At 61.4% G+C, this 24,810-nt stretch overlaps 2 protein-coding genes across 6 annotated transcripts in view; both read left to right on the top strand.

The window, feature by feature from the left end:
• Window positions 1–1,785: 1,785 nt before the first annotated feature.
• Window positions 1,786–14,116, top strand: SHROOM4 (shroom family member 4). 2 transcript variants are annotated; one of them, XM_053990346.1, is made up of 10 exons: window positions 1,787–2,223; window positions 5,561–5,712; window positions 6,802–6,933; window positions 7,455–9,399; window positions 9,598–9,659; window positions 10,059–10,658; window positions 10,899–11,321; window positions 11,404–11,590; window positions 12,151–12,423; window positions 12,505–14,116. In XM_053990346.1, the coding sequence occupies exons 1-10, from the start codon at window positions 2,098–2,100 to the stop codon at window positions 12,772–12,774; spliced, it is 4,170 nt and encodes a 1,389-aa protein (XP_053846321.1). In that variant the 5' UTR covers window positions 1,787–2,097; the 3' UTR covers window positions 12,775–14,116. The 2 variants fall into 2 exon arrangements, with proteins under 2 accessions (XP_053846322.1, XP_053846321.1); XM_053990347.1 differs by lacking the exon at window positions 10,059–10,658 and having other exon boundaries at window positions 1,786–2,223.
• A 3,247-nt stretch (window positions 14,117–17,363) lies between these two features.
• Window positions 17,364–24,810, top strand: part of DGKK (diacylglycerol kinase kappa) — a 20,852-nt gene continuing 13,405 nt past the window's right edge. For 2 of the 4 annotated variants that reach the window (XM_053990350.1, XM_053990348.1), the window contains exons 1-2: window positions 17,364–17,514; window positions 18,489–18,733. In XM_053990350.1, coding sequence (XP_053846325.1) covers window positions 18,536–18,733 — 198 coding nt within the window. In that variant the 5' untranslated portion in view covers window positions 17,364–17,514; window positions 18,489–18,535. Of the gene's footprint in view, window positions 17,515–17,720; window positions 17,866–18,488; window positions 18,734–24,810 lie in introns of those variants that run through there. The other 2 variants (XM_053990351.1, XM_053990349.1) reach the window with 2 other exon arrangements.

The following is a 24,810-nucleotide window of genomic DNA, read 5'->3' as shown; positions in this document are numbered from 1 at the left end:
TGGCATGGGCCATTCGAGCCCCTTTCCGTACTGGGGATAGTGACTCCATGGTGCTTGCCTGGGAAAGGCCCTCTGGGCACATTACAGTGTGCTGTGGGCAGCTGCAGCCAGTGCCACCTCCAGAGCCCCTGGTGTTGTGCCCAGACCCACAGTACACTGCTGGGATGGAGGTGGCCAGGGGGTGAGCACATTGGTTGGGAACCACTGGTGCAGGCATAGGGACGTGGAGAGAGCTGGGAGGATTGTACTGGTGTCTGCTGCCCACCCTTCCTGGTGCCAGCTGGGCACAGTGCTAAGGGCTGGGAGGGCTGTGTAGAGGTGTGTGTGGTGCTAAACATGATGAGCCAGGGCACAGGAGCCCTCTTGCCTGGCCAGGCAGCCCTGGTTACTCATTCGGGAAAGCGCACAAGGGGCAGATGAGCCAGTGAAGGTTGGGAAAAGCTGGGCATGGCAGCAGCCAGTCATGATTTGGGGGAATTGCAAGGCAGGTGGTAATGCCATAGGGGAGAGCAGGAGATTTGTGTCAGGGTGGTGGACACGACAGTGGTGAACATGTCAAGGCTGTATGGGGGGGAGCCATGCATCTCTCCTGGGTGGGCTCTAGCACTACAAATAGCCCAGGTACCACTTCACCCTGTGTCCTGTGACATTCTGGCTGTACTGGTCTGGCTGCAGCTGGGCTGTACATGGAGCATGTACAGGGAGCAGGCAGAGCTCAAGGCAGGTGCTTGTGGACCGGGACTACCAAGAAAAACTTAAGATACTTCCAGAACTGGGAATGAACCAGCCTGTCAGTGCAAGCCGACCCTCCCAGGCCGTGGCGGGCAACCAGGGGCTGCAGGTGCTGCTTGCAGAGCAGAGCTTTCCAGGCTGGCTGTGTTGTCTGGGAAGCAGATGAGTAAGAGTCGTGGCCCCAGGCGGGAAAGGGCGGAGCAGGACTCTCGGGCTCACCGGGGAATCCATGCCGATCCACTCCCACCATCCCCAGCTGCCATCGCCGGCTCTTCCCCTTGCCTCAATTTCCCCCAAGCAGTACAGTTGCTTCTCCTGGGCCTGGCAGGGAAAAGACAAAGGTGAAGAACGGCCAAACTGCCAGGCACACCCTAAGGTGCCCGGCAGGATATGGACAGGGTGGGGGCTGGCATGACTAGGTCAGACAGGAGCCAGCAGCATGTGCTGGCCTGCAGGCATTGGAGCTTGGGCCGCCAGTGCGACTACATGGTGGGGATGCCAGGGGGGCTGCATCACCCTACTGCCATCCCCTCGTGCCCACCTGAGTGCTGTTGAACTGCCACCGTGCCAGGCTAAACTGTGCTGAGCAGGCTCTATTGGTGTGGGTTCCTGGGGGCATCGTATTGTGCTGAACCCAACTGGGTCATTTTGAGCTGAACCTGTGCATGGTCAAGCTAAGTCAAGTCAGGCCAGGCTCTGCTGAGCTGAACTGTGCCAGCCCTGCTTATCCAAGTCAACCAAGCTGAACTGCACTGAATAAAACTGGGCCAGGCCAAGTGGAGCTAAGCCAGATGAGGCCCCTGGTTGTTCTGTGCTGTACCAAACTTAACTTTGCCAGCGCTGTGTCATGTTGAGCTGAGCTGAGACAAGCCAGAATGTGCCAACCCAGCTGAACTGCAGCGAAGCATGCCAGGCTGAGCCATGCTGGGCCAGTTAACCCATGCTGGCCCCCCTGCCATACTATGCTGAGCTGTGCTGTATCGTGCTGCACTGAGGTCTGCCAGCCTCCCATATCATGCCATGCTGGGTTGAGCCAGACTGAATTGAAATATGCCGTCTGGGCTGTACTAAGATGAGTCAAGCAGCTCACTTCAGGTCCCTGGGCTAAAGGATGCCATGCCAAGGAACTGAGTAGAAAGGCGCTGTGCTGTGCCATTGTGTGCAGAGCCATGCCATGAGCAGTGCTGTGCCGTGCCGAACCGGCCGCCGCCGTCCCCCTGCGCCTCATTGGCGGCGGTGGAGCAGTCCCGGTGCGGGGCGGCCCCGCCCCGCACTCGCCCCGCGCCGCTCAGCCCGGGCGGGCGGGGGTGTCATTTCCTCCACAGCTCGGGGCCGGGCCGGGATGGGGCTGTAGCTGTAGCCGCCATGGAGCGGGCCGAGGGCCGGCCCGGCGCCCCCCAGTACGTGCATGTGCAGCTGCAGGGGGGCGCGCCCTGGGGCTTCACGCTGCGCGGCGGGCTAGAGCACGGCGAGCCCCTCATCGTCTCCAAGGTAGGAATCGTCGGCACAGTCCCGCGTGGGCTCCGCGACATCCCCCCGCGAGGGGCCTCCCGCCCGTGGCGGGGCGCGGGAGATGGGAGGACACCCGGGGCGCGGCGGTGTCGGGGTGCGGGGAGCCCCGGCCGCGGGGTCTCGTGTCCTGGCGCGGCGGGACGGGGGCGGCCACTCGCACCTACGATCTCCGCGGCCCTCCGCTTAGAGCCGCGGTGAAGAGTGAGAGCGAGAGGGGTGGAGGGACAGCCCGGGCCCGGCGGCAGGAAGAAATTCCTCTGGCACATCCGTTGGGCTGGCGTCGGGGGCGGCCCCCACATTCCCTCTCACGTCTTTCCCGGTCCCGTCCCGCGGGCCGTAGCCGGGGGAGGTCAGCCCCCTGTGTGCCCATCCGTCGGTGCCGCGCCCATGGGCGTCCCGGGCACCGGACTCTGCGGGGACGTTTACGGCCACGGTGGGGGAACGAGAGTCCGTCCCGTCATGCCCCGGCACCCCTGGAACGCAGGGGTAGGACCGTGCCCGGGACGGGGTTGGCGCCGGGGTGCGATGCCGAGCGGAGCCCGGCCGCAGCCGGGAGCGAATGTTGAGGGTGACCCCTGCGGCCCCGACGTCTCACCACACAGAGGGTCACCGATTCCCGCGGCCCCCGCCAGCGCATCGCTCCGCGGGGAGACCCGCGGGGAGCAGGGCAGCGGCCAGGGGAACTCCAATAGCCACCCCTCCACGGAGCCCGGACGGGGCCCTGTCGCCGGACGATTTGGCCGCCTGCCCACCCGGTGTCACCGTCCTGCTGAGCCGGGGTGCGGCGGGCCGGGCTGGCGGCCCCGGGGCTGCTCCCTGCCTCGAGCCGGGCCGACTGCGCCCCCGGGCCGTTCCACGCCCTCGGCGGGACGCGGGCAGCGCGGTCTGGCTGGGGGAGCTGGAAAAGTGGCTCCGGTTCCAGCCCTGCGCCCTGAGGTGGCACCGCCGGCGGGTGGGGAGCCGGGCGCCGAGGGAGTAACTGCCCGCGTCCCGACTCGCTGCTGGCCTTCGGGGTGGGGGGTGCCCGTGGCTCCGCCGTTTGCCGGAGGAGGGGATGTTCCTCACCACTTTTGAGAAGGGGGTTGGCTTGCGGGCCGCGAGGTGTCGGCCCCCGCGCTCCCACGGACACGCCGCCACCGCGTGTGCTCGGCAGACAAAAGGGGCTTGTTCCAGCGCTCTGTGCATTCAGGGGAGGGTCCCCGGGGTCACCGCTCCGCCGCTGCGGCCGGGCGAGGTGTGCGCGGAGAGGGGGCAGCCCTCGCCTGTGGAGCGGGGGCCGCGGGCCGGAAAGAGGAAGGGCGTCCCTGCACTCGGTAAGAGAGTTTGGCTTCTGAGCCCACTCCGGGCAGGATCTCTTTCTGTGGCAGAGTCCCACGGCGGTGCTCACACGCGCTCTTAAGCCTTCCACGGGGCTGCAAACGCCCTCCAGTACGGGCATCCCTGAGCACGTCAGGGGCAGGGAGGGAGGTTGGTGTGGGGCAGGGTGAGCACAGCTCTGGCACTGTTCTGGTTGTGATTCCTAAGACAAGTTTCTCCTGAGACAGGCAGACATTCCCGTAAGCTATCTGGTGCCCACCATTAGGGCCCAGAGTGAACTCCAGGGATGATGTTCGGGAAGTGTCCTGGGCTGGCTCAGCCAGGCAGGGCAGCAGGCGGTGGTGTTTGCCTGCCAGTGCTGAGTTCACTGGTGGCAAAGGCAGAACAAGGGGCTGTTTGTGCCAAATTTAGCTCCTGGCGAGTGGTGCCAGGGCTGAGCCTGTCCGTCCTAGTGCATGTGATGGCCCAGACATGGGTGCAGACCTGGTGGTGTCCTGCAGCAAGTGGGGGACACCTTTCACCTCTGACTCATCCCCATGGCAGTGGCAGGCAGGACTGGTGGGCACGTGTCTGGACAAAGGACTGAGGTGAAGGTGCAGCCTGCCTTGCACGCTCTGCTGGTGCCCGGTGGTGGGCAGCAGCATGGCAGGGGGTAAACCCAGGTGTTCCACTGACTGCGTGGTAGAACTGGGAGTCCTCACAGGCAGTCAGGGTCCCCTGCCAGGAAGGCAGCCCCATGGCTGGTATCTGGGTAGGAGGGCAGCCTGCCTGCACAGGCAGGCACATTGGGCTGTGCCCAGCCTGGATATGGCATCGTGGTGCTATGATCCCTGGAAAAATGTCGGTTTTGGGCACAGCTGTGCCAGGCAAAGCCATGGGGCAGTGGTGCATTGGGCAGGCTTGGCTGCCCCTGCCTTCCTCCATCCTAAGGTGACATTTTGTCCAGGGGCAGTGGAATGCCCCCTGAGCCCTACCCAGCATTAAGGCTGGAAAGTGGTGCCCAGGGGCACATGCACAATGACTGACCTGCTAGGAAGCCATGGGTGCTTCCTGGCACTGGGGCCTGGCTGCTGCCCAGACTGGTCCTGCAGACACTGTGAGCAGAGCTCGTTCCTTGGCCAGGCCTGGCAGCAATGGGTATGGTGAAGAGCCCATGGGTAGGGTGGATGCAAGAGCCCCAGCATGGGGCCAGGTTAGCTCTGCCCTGCTGGTGGCTATAGGGTCTTGTCACATCAATGCTAGGCATGGGGCACCCCAGGACCTGCCCCGTGCACCTGCATGCCCTGTGCTACTGCCACCACGCAGCAGCAGCAGCTCCAGTCACTTGCCAGCCCTGTGGTTTGGACTTGGCGATCCCTGGCCATTGCAGTGGCAGGATGGGCAGAGATCAGTGCCAGCAATGGGCACTGCTTAGCCCAGCTGGGCATCGCTTGTCCCAGGGCTGCCAGGACTGCATCTACCAGCTAGGGCAGAGGGCATGGGCCAGGATCTCATGTGCTGGCAGCACAATGGCCATACTTCCTCTAAGCACATCAATACAGGGTGCCACATTCATGTTGGACATGGGTGTCAGGGAGGGTAGGCATGTGCCAGGGCTCAGCACTTCCCCTGCTGTTGTCTCCTATGTGCACATAGGGTGGGATGGCATCCTTTGGGCATTGAAATCACCACAGGTGCCCAGACAGGCTCGATGGGGGGTTGGAAGCAGCAGCAGGGGGCTGGCATCCATGCTGGACAAAGGGCCCTTGTGCTGCCTGCGAGGGAATCTGCTGGGGTGGGACATTTTTCTATCTCCTCCCTCCCTGATGCCCTTGCTCAGAAATTCATGTGACCAGAGAAGGGGGAGAGCCTGGCCTGGCCCCGCAGATCCCTCTGTGGTGCCTGGGGCTCAGGCACCTTCTCTGAAGCCTCTTTCTCCCCTGAGACGCGGTGGCCATGGAACATCCTCTGGGATATTCTGCGGGCTGTGCCCACCTTGATGCCCCTCTCTGTCACCCAGGTGGAGGATGGGGGCAAGGCTGCACTGTCCCGCCGGCTGCAGCCAGGTGATGAGCTGGTGAACATCAGCGGGACGCCACTGTACGGATCCCGCCAAGAAGCCCTCATCCTCATCAAGGGCTCCTACCGCACTCTGAAGATGGTTGTTCGCAGGTTGGCAGTGCTGTGGAGGGGACACAGGGAGGGCCAGTGGGGCTTTACCTGACTGGCAGGAAGCTGGAGGTGCCTCTTGCTGGGACAGGGTGGGGAGCAGCCCCTTTGCTGCTGTTAACACTCCCGCTAAGTGGGGGTTCCACATCCAGCAGAGCCAGGGCATTGCATCGGGCTCACCACCCCCTCACTGGGCGGTATCCTCAAGCGTGGCCGCTCCTCTCCCTTCCTGCCTGCCTGCCTCCTGCCTGCCTGCTTGCCTGGGAAAGGAAGGAGAGGCAGGGCTGGGCCTTGCAGTCCCTTCCTCCCCCAACCCCTCCAACTGCATCCATTCCCTGGCTGCATCCTGACTGACTCCAGCTCCAGCAGCACTCAGGGGCAGGGACGGCGCAAGGGCACTGCCCAAGGGGCAGGGGTCCCACGGGACTGTGCTGGGGCTCAGCATCATCCATGGTGAGTTTGGGGGTTCTGGGAAGTCCCTGTGCTGACCTCACAGCTTGCCACTCTCATCCAGTCAGTAGATGTTGTGGCAGCACTTGGCATTTGGGAGGCACAGGAGGTGGCTTCTGACCATGTCTGTGTAGCGGCATTTGCTTGGGAGACTGGAGACTCCTATGGATGCTGTGAGGGGTGGGACAGGGACCAACCAGCACAGGACCCTTCCCGGAGACATGATGTGGCTGGTGCTTGCTGCAGATGCTGAGGGACAAAAGAACAAGGGGGAAGGTCAGGCTTGCGGTGGAGACAGATGTGGCCCCAGAGTCCCTTGGTGGAGCTAGTCCAGTCCCAGGAGAGACGCTTGTCCTGCTCAGGGCATTGCCTATGGGCTATGCAGAGACCGTATCCTGAGTCTCCCGTTGATGCGGCAGCAGGGATGCTGCAGTCTGGAGAGCCCTGGCCAGCTGGGTGAGCTGTGGGGTCCCCTTGCCTGGTGCTGGGTGCTTGCAGGGCTGGACCCTCCTCACTGCCATCCCCTTTGGGCGGGCGCTGGCCTGGGGGGGACAGGAAACCCCATAGGAAGTGACTTCAGCCCCAGTTCCTTGGCCTGGCTTCCTCCCCATTCTTGTCCTTTCCCGCTGTTGCTCTTGGCAGGAGGAACGTGCCCGTCTTCCGGCCCCATTCCTGGCACGTGGCCAAACTTGCCGAAAGCCGCCCAGACGTCCCCACCATGAACTGCCCGGCTGATGCCTTCAGCCTCTCCTGGCCTTCGGGGTGTGATGTCAGGTGAGACCCTGGGGGCAGTTATGAGACTGTGCAAGAGGGGGGCAGACGGGACACCCTCTTGGGTTGTGGCAGTGGGGGTGGCATAGGGGCTCCTACGCTACTTTCGGACATTCCTCCTCATCCTGCACTACCCTTTCCCCTGGCTGTTTACTCCCGGCTCCCGGCAGGAAGGGGCGGTGGCTCTGCTGGAGACAGCCAGGAGCTGCTTAGTCCCACTGCCCCGGCTGCCAGAGCTGGGAGGTCCCCGAGTGGCTGGAGTCACATACACCCTGTGTTCCCTGTGCCTGCTCCCCTTGCCAGTGCCAGGCAACCTTGGTGGTGGCCCCAACCCAGGGGTGAAGGGCAGGTTGGGGTAGTGCTGCCCTGTGCTCCATTGTTCCAGGGAGGGTATATGTGGGGGGATGGGCTCCTTGGGATCTCTGTGGAGCTGGATGAGGGGCAGCAGGTGCCTGTAACACTGACGTGGGGCCAGGCAGCAGCAAGCTGTCCCTGCAGTGGAACCCACTGTCCTGGCACTGCAGCACTGACCGGAGCAGCTCCATCGGGAGCATGGAGAGCCTGGACCATCCCAGCCAGGCCTGCTATGAAGGAGACCCCTCACCCGTTGACCAGGGCATGTACCACAGCAAGCGGGACTCAGCCTACAGCTCCTTCTCTGCCAGCTCCATCGCCTCTGACTGCGCCCTCTCTCTCCGTCCTGAAGAGGCCGTGTCCATCGATTCCAGCCTCCAAGGCCCCTGCAAAGCCTCTGACAGGCGCTACCTGACCACAGGGGCTGAGCCATCTGCCAGCTGGCACCCTGAGGCCTGGCGGGCACCTGTGCCCCCCCTGCCCCCTGTCAGGAGGGACAGCCTGCGAGCAGCCCCAGCTGGCCGAGGGGACAGGCGCCAGGCGTCAGTGTCAGTGGACATGCTGCATGCCAAGGGCCGCTGGATCTCTGACACCTTCCTCTGCCAGCGGGATGGGGAGGCAGAAGTTGTGGGCAGGAGGAAACTGGCGCCATACCCCACGAAGGACTGTCTCTCTGCTGACCAGTATTACATGCTGAGCTCCCAGACGGACCGTTGCCCAGCTGAGTCACTCCTGGGGGAGAGCATAGAGTCTGACAACCAGCCGTACCTGGATGACAGCATGCACCGAGTGCCTGATGCCACGACAGCAGGTGACAACCCATTGCTGTCCCCTCTCAAGGGCCACATGTCACACCGTCACAGTGCTCCCGAGCAACTGCTGGCCTCCCAGTTCCGCTCCCTCCAGCTGGGCACCAGCAGCGGGCGAGCCTCACCAGCCCCCAGTGGGCAGCGCTGGACCTTGTCCCCACTGCATCCTGAGGGCAGCCGAGGGGGAACCACAGGGGCCGCCCAGGATCCCCCGCACTGCCCAGAGCCTTGCTGCCGCCCACCGCCCTGCCGCTGCTGCCCTGAGCTGCAGCAAGCCTGCGGGCAGGATGGCCAGGGGGCTAGCCCAGTACTCAGCACTGAGGGGCCAGTGGAGGAGAGCCAGGGAGGGGCCCGGCGGGCTGGGGGTCCTCCCCACCGCTCTGCTCAGATGCGCCGCCGCAGCGACCGTTTTGCCACCAGCCTGCGCAACGAGATCCAGCGGCGCAAGGCCCAGCTACAGAAGAGCCGGGGTCCTGGTGCACATGCACCTGGTGAGGAGCCAGTGGAGGAAACTGAGGAGCCCCCCGAGGGCAGTGTACTGGCAGAGCGACGCCCTGCCCTGCCTGAGCGTCTCAGCCCCGCACCGAGTGAGGAGAGCAGGAACTCTGGCCGCTCTGCAGACCGGGGTATCCCCACCCCTGACCCAGTGCCAGCCCCTAAAGGGCCCCTGTCCCCTGAGCGGGTGGTGCCAACAGCCAGGGGCCGCTGGCGCTGGTCCCCAGAAAACAAGCTGCAGCTGCAACACTTGCCCAGCCCCAGTGAACTGGAGGGCTACAGCCAGGGCCCGGCGGCCTGCACCTCCCCACCACGAGGCAGCGACGAAGCCGTCCTGCTGCCCTTTGCTGACCGCCGCCGGTTCTTTGAGGAGAGCAGCCGAGTGGCACCACCCCGGCACAGCAAGCCGCCAGCAGGTGATCCCAGCACCTTCCAGCCTCCTCTCCCTGAGCACCGGGATGTCCGGCGCCTCTCTGTGGACCAGCCCTACAGCCCCTCCTCACCCAGCCGCCCTGGCTCTGCTGGTCCCCATGCTGAGTGCTGCCGGGAACAGCCCCACTGTTACAAGCCACTGGGGAGGCCAGGGGAGCTGGATTACCTGCGGGGCTTCTCCTACCCCTGTGGGGTTCCCCTGCGCCCTGAGCCTTGCCGTTGTTGTGGAGGGGACCTGTGCCCACCACCACTGCCCCGTGGCCACACATGCCGCTGTCACCTTGTGTCCTGGGTGCGCTGCCCTGACTGCTGCTACCCGGCTACCCATCCTGGGCAAGAGGACAGTGATGCCTGGCCCCCCCGGAGAGCTTTCATCCCGGTGAGTAATGCCCTGTGGGACTGTGCTGGGGAGCAGCACTGACACTCCCTTGCACCCCTGGACCATGACCCTAGGTTGGGGTGTGGGGTGCTGTTCCCCCATTGGCGCTGCAGACTGCCTGCAAGCCTTCAGCACCTGAATGGGAATGGGACAGAGGTGCTGGGGGATGGATTTCATACTGCCTTCCCCCACACACAGGAATTTCCTCAGGATGAGTGGGAACCACCTGCAATAACCAGGAAAGTCAGCCAGTCCATCAGGTGAGCTCATGCCAAGTGCCATGGTGCCGGGATGTGTGTGCCACTCAGTGGGGACCTCTGCCAGGGGGATGTGGGGACTGCCATGATTTTGACTGGGGATGTAGAAAGTGCCTCCCATACTTCCTTGGCCATCCTTGGCGTGGTGCCCTTTGAGGCAGGAGGGGGCACGCAGGGCAAGGGTATGTGAGGAGGTGTCCAAAGCAAAGGTGGTCCCTCCTTACCCTTCCCCAGAGGTCTGGGGCCATCTCTGGGGTGCTGTGCCCAGCAGATGAGCCTGGGCTTCTCCCACCAGTGTGACTGGATAACTAGCTGGGGTAAATGAGGCAGGGCATGAAATGGGTCTGAACTGCCAGATGGGTGACTGTGTATGGGAGGACGGGTGCCTCCTTCTCTTCCTAGTGAGCTCTCCAGCTACCCACCGGGTTTCCCAAGGCTTGGCCCATTCCACACCTGCCTTGAGAGCACCGAGCCACAGTGGCCACCCTGCTACCGGACCACATCCACGCATGACCTCTTGTGGGATAGTGACCGCCTGGCCCACACTCCTGAGAGCCCCCCGGATCCGCTGCACCGCCCACTAAGGGGCAGAGCCTTCTCTGAGAGCCACCTCAACCTGGAACCTTCCAGCCCCTGGGGCTGTGACCAGAAGGACCTTTTCCGTGCCAAGCTGGACCCTCCCAGCATCCCCAAAAAGAAGGGCCCCCCACCACCCCGCCCACCTCCGCCCAACTGGGAGAAGTACAGGCAGCGCCGGGCATCCCAGCACCCACCAGATGGTGCTGGGCATGGCTCTGCCTTCTCTGCTGCCCCAATGCCAATCCGCAGCATTGCTGAGGCAGTGAGGGAGCAGTCACAGAGCCTCACCGGGGAGCAGAAAGGCCAGTCCTGGGGGCACACTGCTTGCCCCCCTGCTCCGTCAGGTGCCTGGCCCCGACCTGAGGCCCCCAGATCACTCCGTAGGACTCCTGGGCCTGATGCTGCCAAGGCTGAAGTTTGCAGGCAAGTGGTGCCGTGGCATGGGGGTGGGGGTGAGAAAGCAGGCACAGCCGGGACACATGAGGGGGCTTTTGTGGGCCCTTGTACCCTGTATCAGAGCACCCTAATCCTTAGAGCACCCTGTGGGTTTTTTTTCATTGTGGGGTGTCCCTGACCTCTTTCCCTGGCATGGCCATAGCCCTGAGTGTCCCTGCCCCCATGGGTGGGCAGGGGAGCTGACATGCCCTGGGTGGATGTTGGCAGGGCGTCAGGAGCCAGGGAGAAGCGGACAAAGATGAAGCAGTCCTGGGAGATGGAGGAACAGCCCCAAAGGCTCATCCAGAACCAGGAGCAGGGCTGTGCCAGTCCCCATGGGATGGGTGAGTGCTCCCTGTCCCTGCATTGTGGCTCTGGCCCTGCCCTGCCAGAGGCACTTAAGCCCAGTTCTGGGGCAGTGGAGGGGGTGAGCTGCCAGGGCAGCTGGCCCCAGCCCCGCTGCATGGATTCCGAGGAACGGCTGTGGGACGTGGCTGTCAGGGACCATTCCCTGGTCAGTGTCCTGGCCCCCTTGGCTTCCCCTGGCACTGCCACTGAGGTGATGGGTGAGCTGCTCGTGGCAGGGGAGCGACAGGCCTGGCGGAAGTGTCTCCAGCAGGACTGGCACCTGGAGGCCCTGGCACAGGACAGGTAGGGCTGTCATGGCACTGGGCCCCATACCAAGGGCAGGCTGACACCCCCAGTGCTTATTGCTGTATCTCTCTTTCCCCAGGCAAGGTTTTGAGCCCATCTCACTGCCTCCCAGGAGTGCTGCCAGCTCCAGTTCCTTCCCAGTGCACTATGGTGTTGCAGTGGGCAAAACTGAGCCACTCAACAAGGTAAAGGCGCTGCCAGAGGTAATGGAGGGGAGCTCGGAGGATGAGGAGGAGGAGGTGGACCGTGAGCTGGTGGAAAAGAAGGTACAAGACACTGCTGGGGACAATTCCCTTGTGGTTCCCCACTGCCATGGCCAGGTGCTCATGGAGACTGGGGGCATTTCTGGATGCTTACAGGCACTAAGGCATCATTGGTTGCTCTTGGGAGCTGGGGACATCACCAGGCACTCATGGGCATGGGGGTAATTGCTGGACGCTTGCGGCTACCGGGAACATTACTGTATACTCACATGGGGCTGGGGCATTGTCAGATGTATGCAAGGACCAGGGGCATTGTCAGGTGCTTGCAGGACCTGGGTGTCTCACCAGATGCTCTTGGGGACCAGTGGGATCTCCAGGTGCTTGATGTTTGCAGGGGCTGGGATGTTCCCAGATACCCACAGGGACCGGGGCCATCCATTAGGTGCACATGGACTCTGAGACATTGACACATTCTTGTGGGGACTGGGAATTGCCAGTAACTCATGGGAACCAGGAGTACCACAAGGTTCTTGTGTACTGTTGGCCCCAGCACAGCCTCTGTGCTAGTCCCCTGATCCCACAGAGAGTGGTCCCAGTTACCCCTGACCCTTTTGCTCTGGCAGCTGCAGCTGATCGAGAGTCTGAGCCGCAAGCTGGTGGTGCTGCAGGAGGCACAACGGGGGCTGCAGGAGGACATTAGTGCCAATGGGGCACTGGGTGAAGATGTGGCTGCTCGCCTGCAAGCGCTCTGCACCCCAGGGGAGTTCGACAAGTACCGCCTCTTTGTGGGCGACCTGGACAAGGTGGTCAACCTCCTGCTCTCCCTCTCGGGTCGCCTGGCCCGGGTGGAAACTGCCCTGGGCAGCCTGGGGCCGCACGCCCCTGCTGAGGACAAGGTGGGCATGGGGGAGGGGACCCTCACCCGTGAGGTTTTGGGCTGCGAGATGCCCTGCCAACGCCAGCTGTCTTGCCCACAGCTGGCCCTGCGGGAGAAGCAGCGGCTGCTGGTGGCACAGCTGGAGGATGCCAAAGAGCTGAAGGAGCATGTGGGGCGGCGGGAGGAGGCAGTGGGTGCCATGGTGGCACGGTACCTGCCCGCTGAGCACCTCCAGGACTACCAGCACTTTGTCAAGATGAAGTCAGCCCTCATTGCTGAGCAGCGGGAGCTGGAAGAGAAGATCAAGCTGGGCCAGGAGCAGCTCAGGTGCCTGCGCGAGAGCCTTGGCCAGGCTTCCAAGGACTGCTAGCCCCCTACCCGGTCTCCCTCCGGGATCCTGGCTGTGATGCCAGCTTGCTGCCAAAGAGGATCCAGCCCCTTGTGGATTCTCCCTGTGTCTGTCCATCTGCCCAGCCCCTGCCTTTTATTTATTTTTCTGATTTACCAAGCAGGGGAGGGAGGTTGCCAGTCCAGGTGCTGACACCGGGGCTGTTGTGCCACAGAGCTGTCATGGGCTCTGGCCACTCAGCAGCCTGTGGCCCAGCAAGACCAGATGGATGGATGCTACCAGCACTTTCATGGGTCTTTCTGTGCCCTTGAGGTCCCTCCAGATTGTCCTGGACACCAGTGCCTATCTTGTATCTGGTGCTGCACCACATGCCTTAAACATCCCCCAGCTACTATTCATGCAGCACCTGAAATGGTTAAATCGTGCTCACCCTCTGTCATGTCTGTTTGTCCAGCTCTGTCCATCTGTCTGGTGAGAGCTGAAGGAATTTCAGCTCCAGCATCCTCTTCCTCCTCATTGTGTCAGAAACAATGGCCCCAGCCAGCGGGTTCTTAACCCACTCCCTGCTGGCTGAGGGACCATAGGGGGCTGAGGTGAGTGCCAGTAGGTGCTGTGTACCTGTGCCTTGGCATGGTACCCTGCCAGGGCATGGCATGCTGAGACAAATACACTGCTACTGCCTGTCACCAATGCTGTGGGCATGGAGACAACCCAGCCTCAACCAGCTCTCACCTGTAGCTTCTACTCAACACTGGGAGCGATTCATAGAGCAAAAAAACGCATTGAGGATAAAATGGGGTACCTGTCCCCTCCTTTCTGCTGCAACAGCCACAAATAGCACTTAGATGTCACCCCTGTCACTGTCCACCTGTCTCCATGGCATGAGCAGGTGCCTTCATACTGATTTTGCACAGGTTTAATGCAACCAGCAGGAGCTTGGCCCAGGGGGATAAGCGTTTTGGGGAGGCGGGTGGGCTGTGGTACTTTGGCGTGGCCCCATAGCAGGACAACCCAGCCCTGGGTTCAGGCAGCATCCATGGCTGCCTGTGAGCTCCAGCAGCAGCCTCCCTGTAGCTCCCTGCTCTGGGCTACCCCTAGCCTGTTAAACACTACACTTCATACCTGCCTGACTGTACCGTGGGATGGTGGCTGGCAGGAGTGGGTTCCTCCACATTCCCTCCATCTCAACCACCTCTAGGATCATTGCTAGGACCAAAGACTGCCCCCCCGGGGGCCATGCTGCTCTCATGGTGGGGTTCAGCAGCCCTGCACAGTGCCCTGTGCTGGAGGAGCTGCCAGCACCTGCATGTTGCTGCATGCCATTGTATCTCTAACAGTAAAGCGGCAGCAGGAGCTTCTGTTCCAGCTGTGTCTTGCGTGATTTGTCCCTGTGCCCCAACAAGTGGCACTGGAGCAGGAAGGGGGTAATTGCTCCAGCTGGGATGAACCAAGGCTTAGCAAGCTCTTGCGAGCTGAATGCCCCCGTGGCACAGGGGGCACCTGAAATGCAGCTGTGGGCAGGGGGTCTTCTGCTCCCAGTGCTCCTAGGCTGAGTTGGGACACGGGTCAGTGCCTGGACCCTTCCCCCGGGATGCATGTAGGGGTCACAGCACTTGGGTAGCGGATACAGCGTTTTCCCTGGCAATCTGTCTAAGCATAGCTGCCAGAGCTTTTGGGGCAGCCCCGGGGAGGGGGTGGCCGTGCCCAGGGGGATGTCGCCGTGCTGAGGCTGTTCCGGGATGCCTCGATCCACGGCGGTGCGGCAGGGCGGTGCCCGGTGCCTTGCCTGGGGACTGCTCTGCTCGCCCGGGGCAGCGCAGAGGCGGCGACGGCCGCTGGGCGGCGCCAGTCCCTGGGCGGAGCACGCGCGTGCAGGTAGGTGTGGGAGCGCAGGTGCGCGCGGGCACGCGCGCGGGGGTGGGCGGGAGCGCGCGACGGCGTGCGCGCGCGCGCGTGCCGGGACGGGCCGGCGGTGCTGCAGTGCGGGTGCCCGCGCCTGCGAGCGCCAGTGCGCGGGGCCGGTGTGAGGGTAGGCGGGTGCACGATGGGGTACGCGCGTGCACGCGCGTGGGAGCGCGTCGGCGAGCGGCCGGAAGCATGTGGAGCGCGAGCACATGGCTGTGCGGGGGATACAGGCGCGTGCACGTTAGTGCACGCAAGTGAACGTGAACAAGTGAACGTGTGTGCACGTGCACGTGAGCGCACACAGCTGGACGCACGCACACACCTGGGAGCACACATGGTCACGTAGTTGAACACGCGCCGTACGTGTGAGTGCACGCGTACCGGGCACAGCCCCACGCTGCTGCTCACAAGCGCTGGTGGCGAGTGACTGCGCGTGCAGGTGAACACACACACGGGGGGACTTGTCCTATGTCTGATGCACACATGTGAATGCACGCACATGTGTAAAAGTGTGAGTTCATAGGGCTACTTGTGCAAGCCCTTGCATATGGATAACTGCAGGCACAGGGAAACTGTGCCCCATGACCCATTCAAAACCCCATTACCCCTCCACACAGCTCCAGCTGCTGCCAGGAAGAATCATCGGCCCAAGGCATAGTGGCATGGCCAAGTTGCTGGGTACAGGGACCCTCAGTGCTGGATGTGGCCATGGCATGGGGTGTCCCGGGGATCCTTTTGTGAGACCCCAGAGTCTTCCAGAGTTGCTAACAGAACCCACAAAGGTGAGGTAGCTTTTGGCCCTGGTGTCTGTCTCCCCATCATGATGATCTCTCCATTTTACAGATCCCAGATCTGTCCCATGATATCCCATACACCTGAGCTGGGGAAGGATGAGGACATGGCAGGTAGTGATGCTTTAATGAGAGACCCCTGCCACATGTGGGAGATGGGGAATCCTGGAGCATAAAAGTCCAAACCCCACAGTAGGCCCCCCTCACTCCCACAGTCCATTACAGCCAAAAAGGAAAAGCCATGCATTGGGAAGGGACAAGAGAGTCCTCCCTGTCCCTGCACTGGGACAGCATGGCTCTGCAGGAAGGAAGGGACACGGGGCTCTGCCAGCATTGGAGAGCCCAGAGCAGCAGTGGGTGAACGATGAGCCTATGGGACACTGTGGGATGGAATGTGAGGCCGGACCCTCTCTCCCTAGATGTGGGCTGTTTGGCGGCACACCCCACATGTGCATGCACGTGTGTGTGCTCCAACACACACGCTGCAGGGCATGTTCTATGCAATCACACCTCTGTGGGGGTATCTGCATGCACGCGCACCACAGAATCACAGAAAGGTTTGGGTTGGAAGGGATCATTGAAGGACATTCTGTCCAACCCTCCCTGCCATGGGCAGGGTTAGGGTTAGGGCTAGGGTTAGGGCAGGGACATCTTCCAGGGATGCTGGGTTGCTCCAAGCCCTATCCAGCCTGGCACTGAACACTTCCAGAGATGGGCCAGCCACAGATTCTCTGGACAACCTGTGCCAGTGCCTCACCACCCCCATGAAAAAGGATTCCTTCTTTCTGTCTAACCCAAACACACCATAAGTCACTTTAAAACTGATGCCCCTTGTCCTGTCTCTACATGCCTTGTAAAAAACTCTCCTTTGGGAACCCCCTTGATATATTGAAATGCTACTTTAAGGTCTCCTTGGGGCCTTGTCTTCTGCAAGCTGAACAACCTCACATCTCACAGCTTGTTTCCACAGTAGATAGTTTTCAGCCCTCAGAGCATCTCTGTGGTGTCCTCTTGACCCACTCTAACAGCACCACATCCTCCTTGTGCTGGAGACCCCAGAGCTGGAGCCAGCACTCTTGGGCATCTCACCAGAGCACAGCAGAGCAGATGGGGAGAAGCTCCCTCCCTCATCCTGCTGCCCACCCTGCTGGGGATGCACTCAGGACATGGGTGGCTCTCTGGGCTGCCAGCACATTTGTGTGCACACAGAAGCGTGTGTACAACTAAGTGTGTGGCAGCATCTGTGTATGTGCTCGGCTCCACGGGACACCACATGCCCGTATGGTTGCATGGCAATGATGCACATGCTCACCTGTGCTTGGGGTGTGCATGTGGGTATGTGCACAAAAATGTGTGTGGCCACGGTGTGAATGCTTACCTGTGCCAGGCACGTGCCTGTCCTTGTCCATGTGTGGAATGCACAGATATGTGCACAGTGGCAGCGCGTGTGCTCACCCAAGCCCACACGCATCTCTATGTGCACGCACAGGGTGCATGTGCTTTCCCACGGCTGGGGCATGCAGGCATGTGTGGTCTGTGACGGCTTGTGCATGTGCCTGTGTGGACGGCATACACACATATGCAGCTGCGATGCCTATGCATGTGCTGGTGGTGCACACACAGGTGCACTGCAGTGGTGCACGTGCTCTCCCCTGCCCGTGCACGTACCCCTGTGAGGGGAGCATCCGTTTGTGCGCGGTGGAAGCCGTGCCTGCACACGTACGTGTGCCCGAGCGCACCCACACCCGTGTGCCCGCCGTGCCCGCGTGGGCGGGCGGTGCACAGGCGCATGCACGTGCTCTCCCGTGCCCGCGCGGGTGCCGCTCGCGGATGCGCGCGGCGGCGCGCGGGTGCCCGCTGTGCCCGCATGCTCGGGGCCGTGCGTGGGCCGCCCGCGCCGCGCAGCAGCGCCCGCCGTGCCGAGCAGGCCGGGGCTTGCGGCAGGGGCAGGGCCGGGGCCGCTTGCGGAGGCACGTCCTGGCGGGGCCGGGGGGCCTGCGGACGGCAGGCCGGGGCCGAAGAGAGAGAAACCTTGCACCGGCGGCGGCGGCTCGGGTCGTGCAAGGTGTGTGCGGGGCGGGGGGCGCCCCGCCTTCCCCCTCCTGGGCGTGCTGCGGGATGCTCGGCGGGGATCCGGCAGCCGGCAGCCCTGGGGCTGGAGGAGGCAATGCACCCGGGTGGGAGGGGGGGGGCGGGCCGCAGCGCTGCCTCTCTCCCTCCCTCTCCTCTACCCGCAACGCTTGTTGCTGCGCCGAGAGACGGCACCGCGGTTGCCGGCAGCCGCGGGGAAGGGGGAGGGCGCGGCGGAGCTGGCCCGTGGTAGGTGCGTGGGGCCCGGCACGGCGCCGTGGGGTGCCCCCCGCCATCCCCTGCCCAGCCACGGCAGCCCTGCTGCCGTCCAGGCTCGCTCGTCGAGGTAGGTGCACCCCCGCCCTCAGTCCCTCCTCAGCCCTCGGGGCCGGCAGGGATGCCATGGGGACATGGCTTCCCCCGCATGCGGGAACCCCGCGCTCCCCCCTCCATCCCAGCCCACCCGCAGTCACCTGCTCGGGGCTCGCGACCCATGGGGACGGGAGGTTCACCCATCCCTTCCCAGCTGCCGGAGCCAGACGGATGGCGGGGTCCAGCTGCTGCTTTTCATGGAGATCCCTGCGCTGTCCCCGGCCACACTTGGCAGCCCAGCACCTCGGGGGCGGGCAACAAGGAGAAATAGCACAGGCTGCAGGAATGGCTTCCACCCCTCTATTCACCAATGTACCAATGCCCGAGCATGGGGCAACCACAGTCTCCTGTGCCCAAGTCAGGGACAACGTTGGGGTGCCAGGTAGGCTGAGGAATAGTTGGGACATTGAAAAAAGGCAAGGAAGGAAAACTTTGCCTGCAAGGATGCCACCCGGAGTGTAATTTCTGGGCAAGGATGCGCCATCTCCCTTGATTTCCAGGACTGCACCTCCCAGCTGGCAGAGCCCTACAGGATGAGGGGCCATGCATGCCTCTTCAGGGCTTTTCCTCCATTCCTATGTGTCCTTGTCCTCTCAGGGCTGTCATCAGGGGCTGCAGAGCTCTGAGCCAAGCCAGGTTGGAAGATGGCTGAGAAGCTGGTGCCTGGGGAGCTGTTCTTGAGGAAGACCCGGGAATCAGTGTCATCCCTGGACTTGGACAAGCTGGCACCCATCTCACCCGAGGTGGGTGGTGAGGAGTCGTCTGACAGCGAGGGCGAGCAGGAGGACAGTTCTCACAAGCTCATCCGGAAGGTTTCCACCTCGGGGCAGATGAGAAGCAAGGTCAGGGGTGGGGGATGCTGCTGGTGAGGGGCTGGCTGGGTGTGGGGGTCACTGCTGAGAGCGGGGCAGGGGAGTTTACCAGGGTGTAAATCAGTACCGGGTTCTTGCTGCTGGCAGACTTGATCCAGCCAGAGCTGGGAGGGTTCTGGCCCCATGTGTCCTGTGGGAGGGCACATAGAAACATGCAAACCCCACAGTGGTAGTGTCAGCACTGGTCCCATGGGGCTGTGGAGCACAGATTTTATCCCACTATTCAGGAACAGGGTCTCTCCCATACCCACACAGCCCCTACCACGTTGCCTTCATGCTGCATTTGTATCCCCTGGGTTCCCCTTACCTGTCCCCGGAAGAAGAGGACTCTTTTTGGGATGCTCTGCTCTGTGGATGCTCTTGGGCTGAGATTTAGGGTCATGACAGTTCTGTAGGCTCCTCGGATCCCACACCCTGCTGCACGCATTGAGTATGCTTGGTGGGTGGCAAAATGGAACCTGCATCTTTCCTAGTGCCCCAGATCAATTTAGCTGTGCCAGCTCCCCATGCTCCCCATTCCCACAGATCTAGTCCCCACTGGTGGTTTGCTGGACAGATGGGAGCAGCTTTGAGGTCAGATGTGACACTCACACTTCCCAGCCACTGGCATGACAGCAGCTGGGGTGTGTGTGTGTGTGTGTCTGTGTCTGTGTGTCTGTGTGTGTATCACAGTTGGCTCAGAAAAAGCTATTTTGATAGTACCTACAAAATATGGGGTGTGGTGCCTTTAGCCAAAGAGAAGTGCATGCTCAGAGGTGTCCCAGGTCAGGACAGTGAAATGCAATGCAGGGAGAAATAACCTGGGCTGAATGGCCAGGTGGGATGTGGGGAGAGAAGGAGGTTTCGGGGGGACATTTTGGGGAGGGAGGATGCAGACACGGTGCTGGGAGGATGCTCTGGATGACATGCTGGTCCTTTGCATCCACCTTTCAGCTGCAGGAAGGAGGTGGTGGAATGAGTCAAGGCAGTGCCTGCAGTGTTGGGTGGCACACGGGGGCTGCTAGAAATCCCCCTGCAGCCAGCTTCCAGTGCCAGCCACCCCTCAGTGGGGATTTGGTGGCTGTGCTGCTGCAGGGAGAGGGGAGAGCTCTGACAACACAGCATAGGAATGTAGTTGTGGAGAAGGAGGCTATCACTGGGCTCTAGTGTTGGGTGCTGAGGGCATGAAAGAAGGGCAATGAGGCAGTGTGGGTCTGATGGCAGCTGTGGGGATGCTTGGGACTGGGGTAGGGTCCCCTCCTGCTGGCCCTGTCTTGGCTGTTATGCCAAGCCTGGTGCACTGGCATGTGGTGGGGCAAAGTATACCTGCCCAAGGGTATGGAAATTGCATGTTCCCAACCTAGCACTCTGGCAGAAGAGACTTCTGGGGCATGGGGCATTGAGAGGGCTGAGTCCCTCTGGCTGCTTAAGGAACATACCTCAATTTCCCCTTCTTTGAAGCAGGCTGGCATCAACTCTGCCCTCTCCAAGTTGGCTGCCAGGTGGGTGTAGAGAGCTATGCTGGGTGCAGGCTGTTGGGGAGGAGGCATGGTGGGAAGCCAGGCCAGTGGGCAGGATCATGGGAATGCTTAGTTCTGTGTATGAGCCCTCAGCACCCTCCCAAAAGGCAGCAGAGGCCACTAGAGTTTGCCAAGCAGCACTTGCTGTGCTGTGGGGCACAGGGACACCACAGGGAGACATCAATGCCAGGAAGTCTGAGGGGAAGGGGCAGATGGCTGGGCTATGCCCATGTGCTACAGCAGCAGCACAGGAACATGAGCATGCTCTGAGCCCCAGCCCAATCGCCAAATCCCCCCATAGCACCAGCAGGTTCTGGCCTCGCACTGGCAGGCTGCACGTGGGGAAAGGCTGTCTCCCTGCCTGCTGTGGTTGCTGCCCACATCCTGCCTGGCAGCAGCAATTAGCCATGCAGGAGCATGGCTGTGCAGCGGGCCAGGGGAGGCAGGTGGCTTGATGGATGGGCAGGTGGAAATGACATGTCTGGGTTAACAGCCCATGGAGCTGGGGGAGAGAGTGAGAGCTGCCAGGGCTGGAGCTGGAGGGGCCTGAGGGTGAGGTGTGTATGCTTCCCCTGCCACCTCTGTGTTTTCAGTGTTGGGGTTCAGTATTTTTCCCGAGGATGCCTTTGCCCTAGTCCAGATGGGCAGGACCGCACTTGCCAACCTGGCCTCTGGTTGGATGGACTCCTTCCTTCCCTATGCAGATGAGGATTTTTGGATGACATTGCTGCTGCCACCCAGGTCAGGCTCACAGCCCAGACATGGCACATGTACTGCCTGTCATTGCAGCCACAGCCACAGGGTGTGTGCCATGGCAGGCACCTTCCTGAGTGACACCCCTGTCTTGACATCCTTGGCACCCAGGTGGGGCTGGGGTTGGGGGAGGGAATCATTGCCTGCATCCCAGGGGCAGGTACCTAAAGAACACTGTTTATAAGGGAGAGTTCAGTGCCAGGGTGGCAGCTCTTGAGACAACAGGTGGTGAGGGGGTCAGGGGCCACTGTCCTATTTTGGGTCATATGTAGTGGGTGGGGTGCTTGAGAGGGTCTGTAGGAGCCTGCCATGTTGGGGGGCTGAGAAAGGTCAGGACCCTCACCCCATCCACACTGACTGGGGAGACCTTGGTCTCTGGTGATGGAAGCAGGCAGCTTCTCCCACTCCAGGCTGTTGTCCAACCCCTGGGACAGGAATAGGTGAGGATCATTTTGGGATCTGTTGAATCCCTCTGATTGCTGCTCCCCAATCCCAGTGCTTCTGCACTCTGAATGCCCGTGCCCCCACATCCCTTCCTCAAGCCTCCACATCAATCACATCCCCCCCACTCCACACCTCCAGGCTGGAACTGCCGACACCCTGTGGAGTGCTTTGTGCCAGCATTGCCGTGGAGGCGGCGAGGTCATTGTGCTCAGTGACAAAAACAACTGCCAGATGCAGGTGTCCCTGCTGACCTGAAAGGCTCCAGGATGGATGGAGTCTTGCTGACATTCCCACCCCCATCCACCCCCATCCTCCTCAATGCATCTGGGAGCTGCCAGTTGCCTGTACCAGGTTTTAGGTGTGCAAGTGCAGAGTGGGAGGGGGGTGTGATGCTGCTTCCCAACACTGGTCCCCTTAGGGCTGGGCAAAGGGGAGAGAGGGGCCACTGGTTCTGGGGAGCACCAACGCATTTGAGTTGATGGGGTGGTGGGTCACACCCTGCCCATGTGGCTGGGGCGTTCATTCCCCGGCACTGCCTCAGCACAGGCCCTCCCAGCAGCTGCCTCACAGAGTAGAGGCAGAGAGTGATCCAGCAGTGCTGTTTGGTTCAGCAAGCAACAGGTGCTGGGGTGATTGCACCAGAGCTGGGAGGCAGAGGCATCAAGGGGGAGACAGCAGGGTGCATGCCAGGGATCCAGGGTTGCCCATGGCATGGGCACAATGTGCATGGCCATGGTGGGCAGGGGCAACCATGGCTTGTCTGCTGTTTGGAAAGGGGAATTGTGTTGCCAAATTCCTGATCTTGAGATACTTCACAGCTGTTTGGTGGGGCTGAGGGACCCACCAGAATCCTCCCATGGGGCTCGGGGAGGTCAGTGGGTTTATTGGTACCCTTGTCCTTGCTGCAGGTGTTGAGTATTCTGCAGGCTCAGGGTGCCCAGGAATGGGGCAAGCTGTACCTGTGCATACTGGGGTGTTGGGCAGCTGTACGGAACCTGGTGAGGCAGTGCTGTAGAACCAGGCTGTGGGGAAGGCTGCCCACTGAGCGCTAAATCCTGGCCAAAAGATGAAGAAAGAAGGTAGAGCTGGCTGGGGCCAGGCCTGGAAACCTTTCTTCTGCAGCAGGAGGGTGGCTCCTGGGCAGTGCATCTTCTAGACTTGACGCTGGTGGGACACTGGAGCATCTCTCATGCAGAGAGAGCCTGGGAGAGCTGGGACTGTTCAGCCTGGAGGAGAGACTGTAACCAAGGGGTCTCCAGTTTTTGAAATGGAGGGTGCAGCAAAGGGGGAACCAGGCTCTTCTCAGTGGTGCCCGCCAGTGGACAGAGATGAAAAAATAGGAGTTGCACCTCAACACAAGAAAACACTGTCTGAGACCAGGGAGGCTGGGCTTGCTCTCATTAATCAGGGCTCACCAAGCTGGTGCCTGGGGTGTGAAGATAGCCCCACTGTCACCAGCCGGATGTTTGTGAGGTTCCTCAAGCACTCTGCCCTCTCCATGCTCACTTTTTCTGTTATGTGAATGTCGCTCTTGTCCATCAGATCTTGCTCACCCCTGCTGGGCAGAGTGGGAGGGCTGTGCCCATCAGCATTGGGGCACAAGGTGCAGAAGTGAACTAGCACAGGTCAGGCTGATGTGGGATGCTTGCTAGCAGGATGCTTGGGGACCGATGTGGCTGTAGATAGGGAAGCACGGCCTCATTTCTAAAAAGCAGCTGCTGGATAATGTGCTGTAGGGGGGTTGCCTTTCTTCTGGGGGCTCCTTTCCTTATTCCTCTCCTTCTGTTAATTGTTGGTCATCTTTCAGTGGCCTTGTGGGCATGATGTGGTGGCTTGTCAGGACTGGTGCTGGAATCTCCTTTTAAGCATCCACCCAGCACGGGGAAGGGATATTGTGGTTGGTCCTGCAATGGCAGAAAGATCCATCCTCTGGGAGCAGTTGAGCCTGTGGGGCCATAGCACCTTGTCAGGCACTGAGCCCCCTGACTGCCCAGTCCCGGAAGAGCTCTGCTGTGTCACAAAGCCTGATAAGGTTTCCAACTGACTGCAGCCCGTGGGGTGCCCAGCAGCTCATGGAAGCCCTGCAGCTGGGCTGTTTGAGGTCTGCCAGCTTTTCTCTGCTGTCCTGGTGCCTGTTGGCTCAGCTGGGAGATGAGCTTTTATGCAACTGGACTCCGGCTTGTACCCAGTGGGCTCCTGCACTTGGAGCAGGAGGGTGGCTGCCTGGAATGATGCTGGTGCAATGCAGGTTGGTGTGTTGACAAGTTATCCTCTTTTCCTTCTCCTCCTACCGGGTGAGGCATCGTGTGGTCACAGGGACAAGTATATCCCTTCAGGAGAGGTGTAGGGTGGCCAGCTGTGTGGGCAGATAGCGTGGTGCTCACCAGCCATATGTTACGGCATTCCTGAGTAACAACCTCCCTGGCTCTTCTCCAGGTGCTCCTTCGCTGTCCAAGCTGATCCCAGCAGGAAAACCCTCCTGCCCCAGCTGTGGTCAGACCTCGATGCATAATGGGCTTTTCCCAGGAGTGGTGGTGGCAGAGCTGGGAGAGTGGGGTGACAGAACAAAGCAGCATCCTGGGGCTGTGCTTTAGGGCTGAATGGCTGGCATTTTGGGATGTAGCCTGACCTGGAAGAATCCCTGCTGGAGGGTGCTGAGCTTCCCTGGGCTGCAGTTCAAGCCCCCTGCTTGTGCTGAGCACACAACCAGGCTGTGGCATGATGGCCTCTGGAAACCAGCCCAGTCCTGGCACGCACGTGGCTGGCCAGCCTCCCAGGGCCATTTTTACCTGTGTCCCCTCTGAGGCTCTGCTGCCACTGCCACTTCAGCTGCATCTGATCTGGAGGTGGTAGTACGTCTGCAGATGCTGTATGGTTTCATTCTTGCCTTTGCCTTCCTGCCCTGTGCCTCTGGGATCCCCCTAGTGCTGGTGCTGAGTCCTCAGGGCTGGAAAGAGCAGGGAGGGACCTTGGGATGGGGCAGTGGAGTGCTGGGACAGAGCCCTACAGGGGAGCTGGCCTCTGGCTGATTGCTGGGCAGGGTGTGCCGCCTTGGTTGCTGAGGTGAGACCAGCTCTGGCGTTGCTGAGGCTCCCTGCAGTGCTACCTGGGGCTTTCCAGACAGAAAAGCTGTGGTTGGGGTGAGTGGAGGGGCTTGGGTTTGTTTTGGGGTGTGGGTGGCACACTGTGCTTTACAGCTGTGCAGTGACTGGTGCAGAGCTCCCAGCCCAGTGGCCAGGAGCTGCCAGTGTCCCCAAACTCTCCAGGAAGAAGAAGCAGTCCCTGTGCTGCAGGTGCTCAGCTCCAGCTCTTTTGAGCTCTAGGGTACCTAATAGCCACTTACTATGTAAT

This window comes from Vidua macroura, chromosome 14 (assembly GCF_024509145.1).
Source record: "Vidua macroura isolate BioBank_ID:100142 chromosome 14, ASM2450914v1, whole genome shotgun sequence".
Classification (NCBI taxonomy): domain Eukaryota; kingdom Metazoa; phylum Chordata; class Aves; order Passeriformes; family Viduidae; genus Vidua; species Vidua macroura.
The sequence above is the reverse complement of the archived record's forward strand: the minus strand, read 5'-3'. Positions and strand labels throughout refer to the sequence as shown.

What these genes read in the sequence shown, in the direction of transcription:
- SHROOM4 (XM_053990346.1), top strand. Translation starts at nt 2,098, where the DNA reads ATGGAGCGGGCCGAGGGCCGGCCCGGCGCCCCCCAGTACGTGCATGTG. An exon ending in GCCAAGGCTGAAGTTTGCAG is followed by an intron (nt 10,659 to 10,898) that starts GCAAGTGGTGCC and finishes GGATGTTGGCAG; the next exon opens with GGCGTCAGGAGCCAGGGAGA. An exon ending in GTGAGCTGGTGGAAAAGAAG is followed by an intron (nt 11,591 to 12,150) that starts GTACAAGACACT and finishes TTGCTCTGGCAG; the next exon opens with CTGCAGCTGATCGAGAGTCT.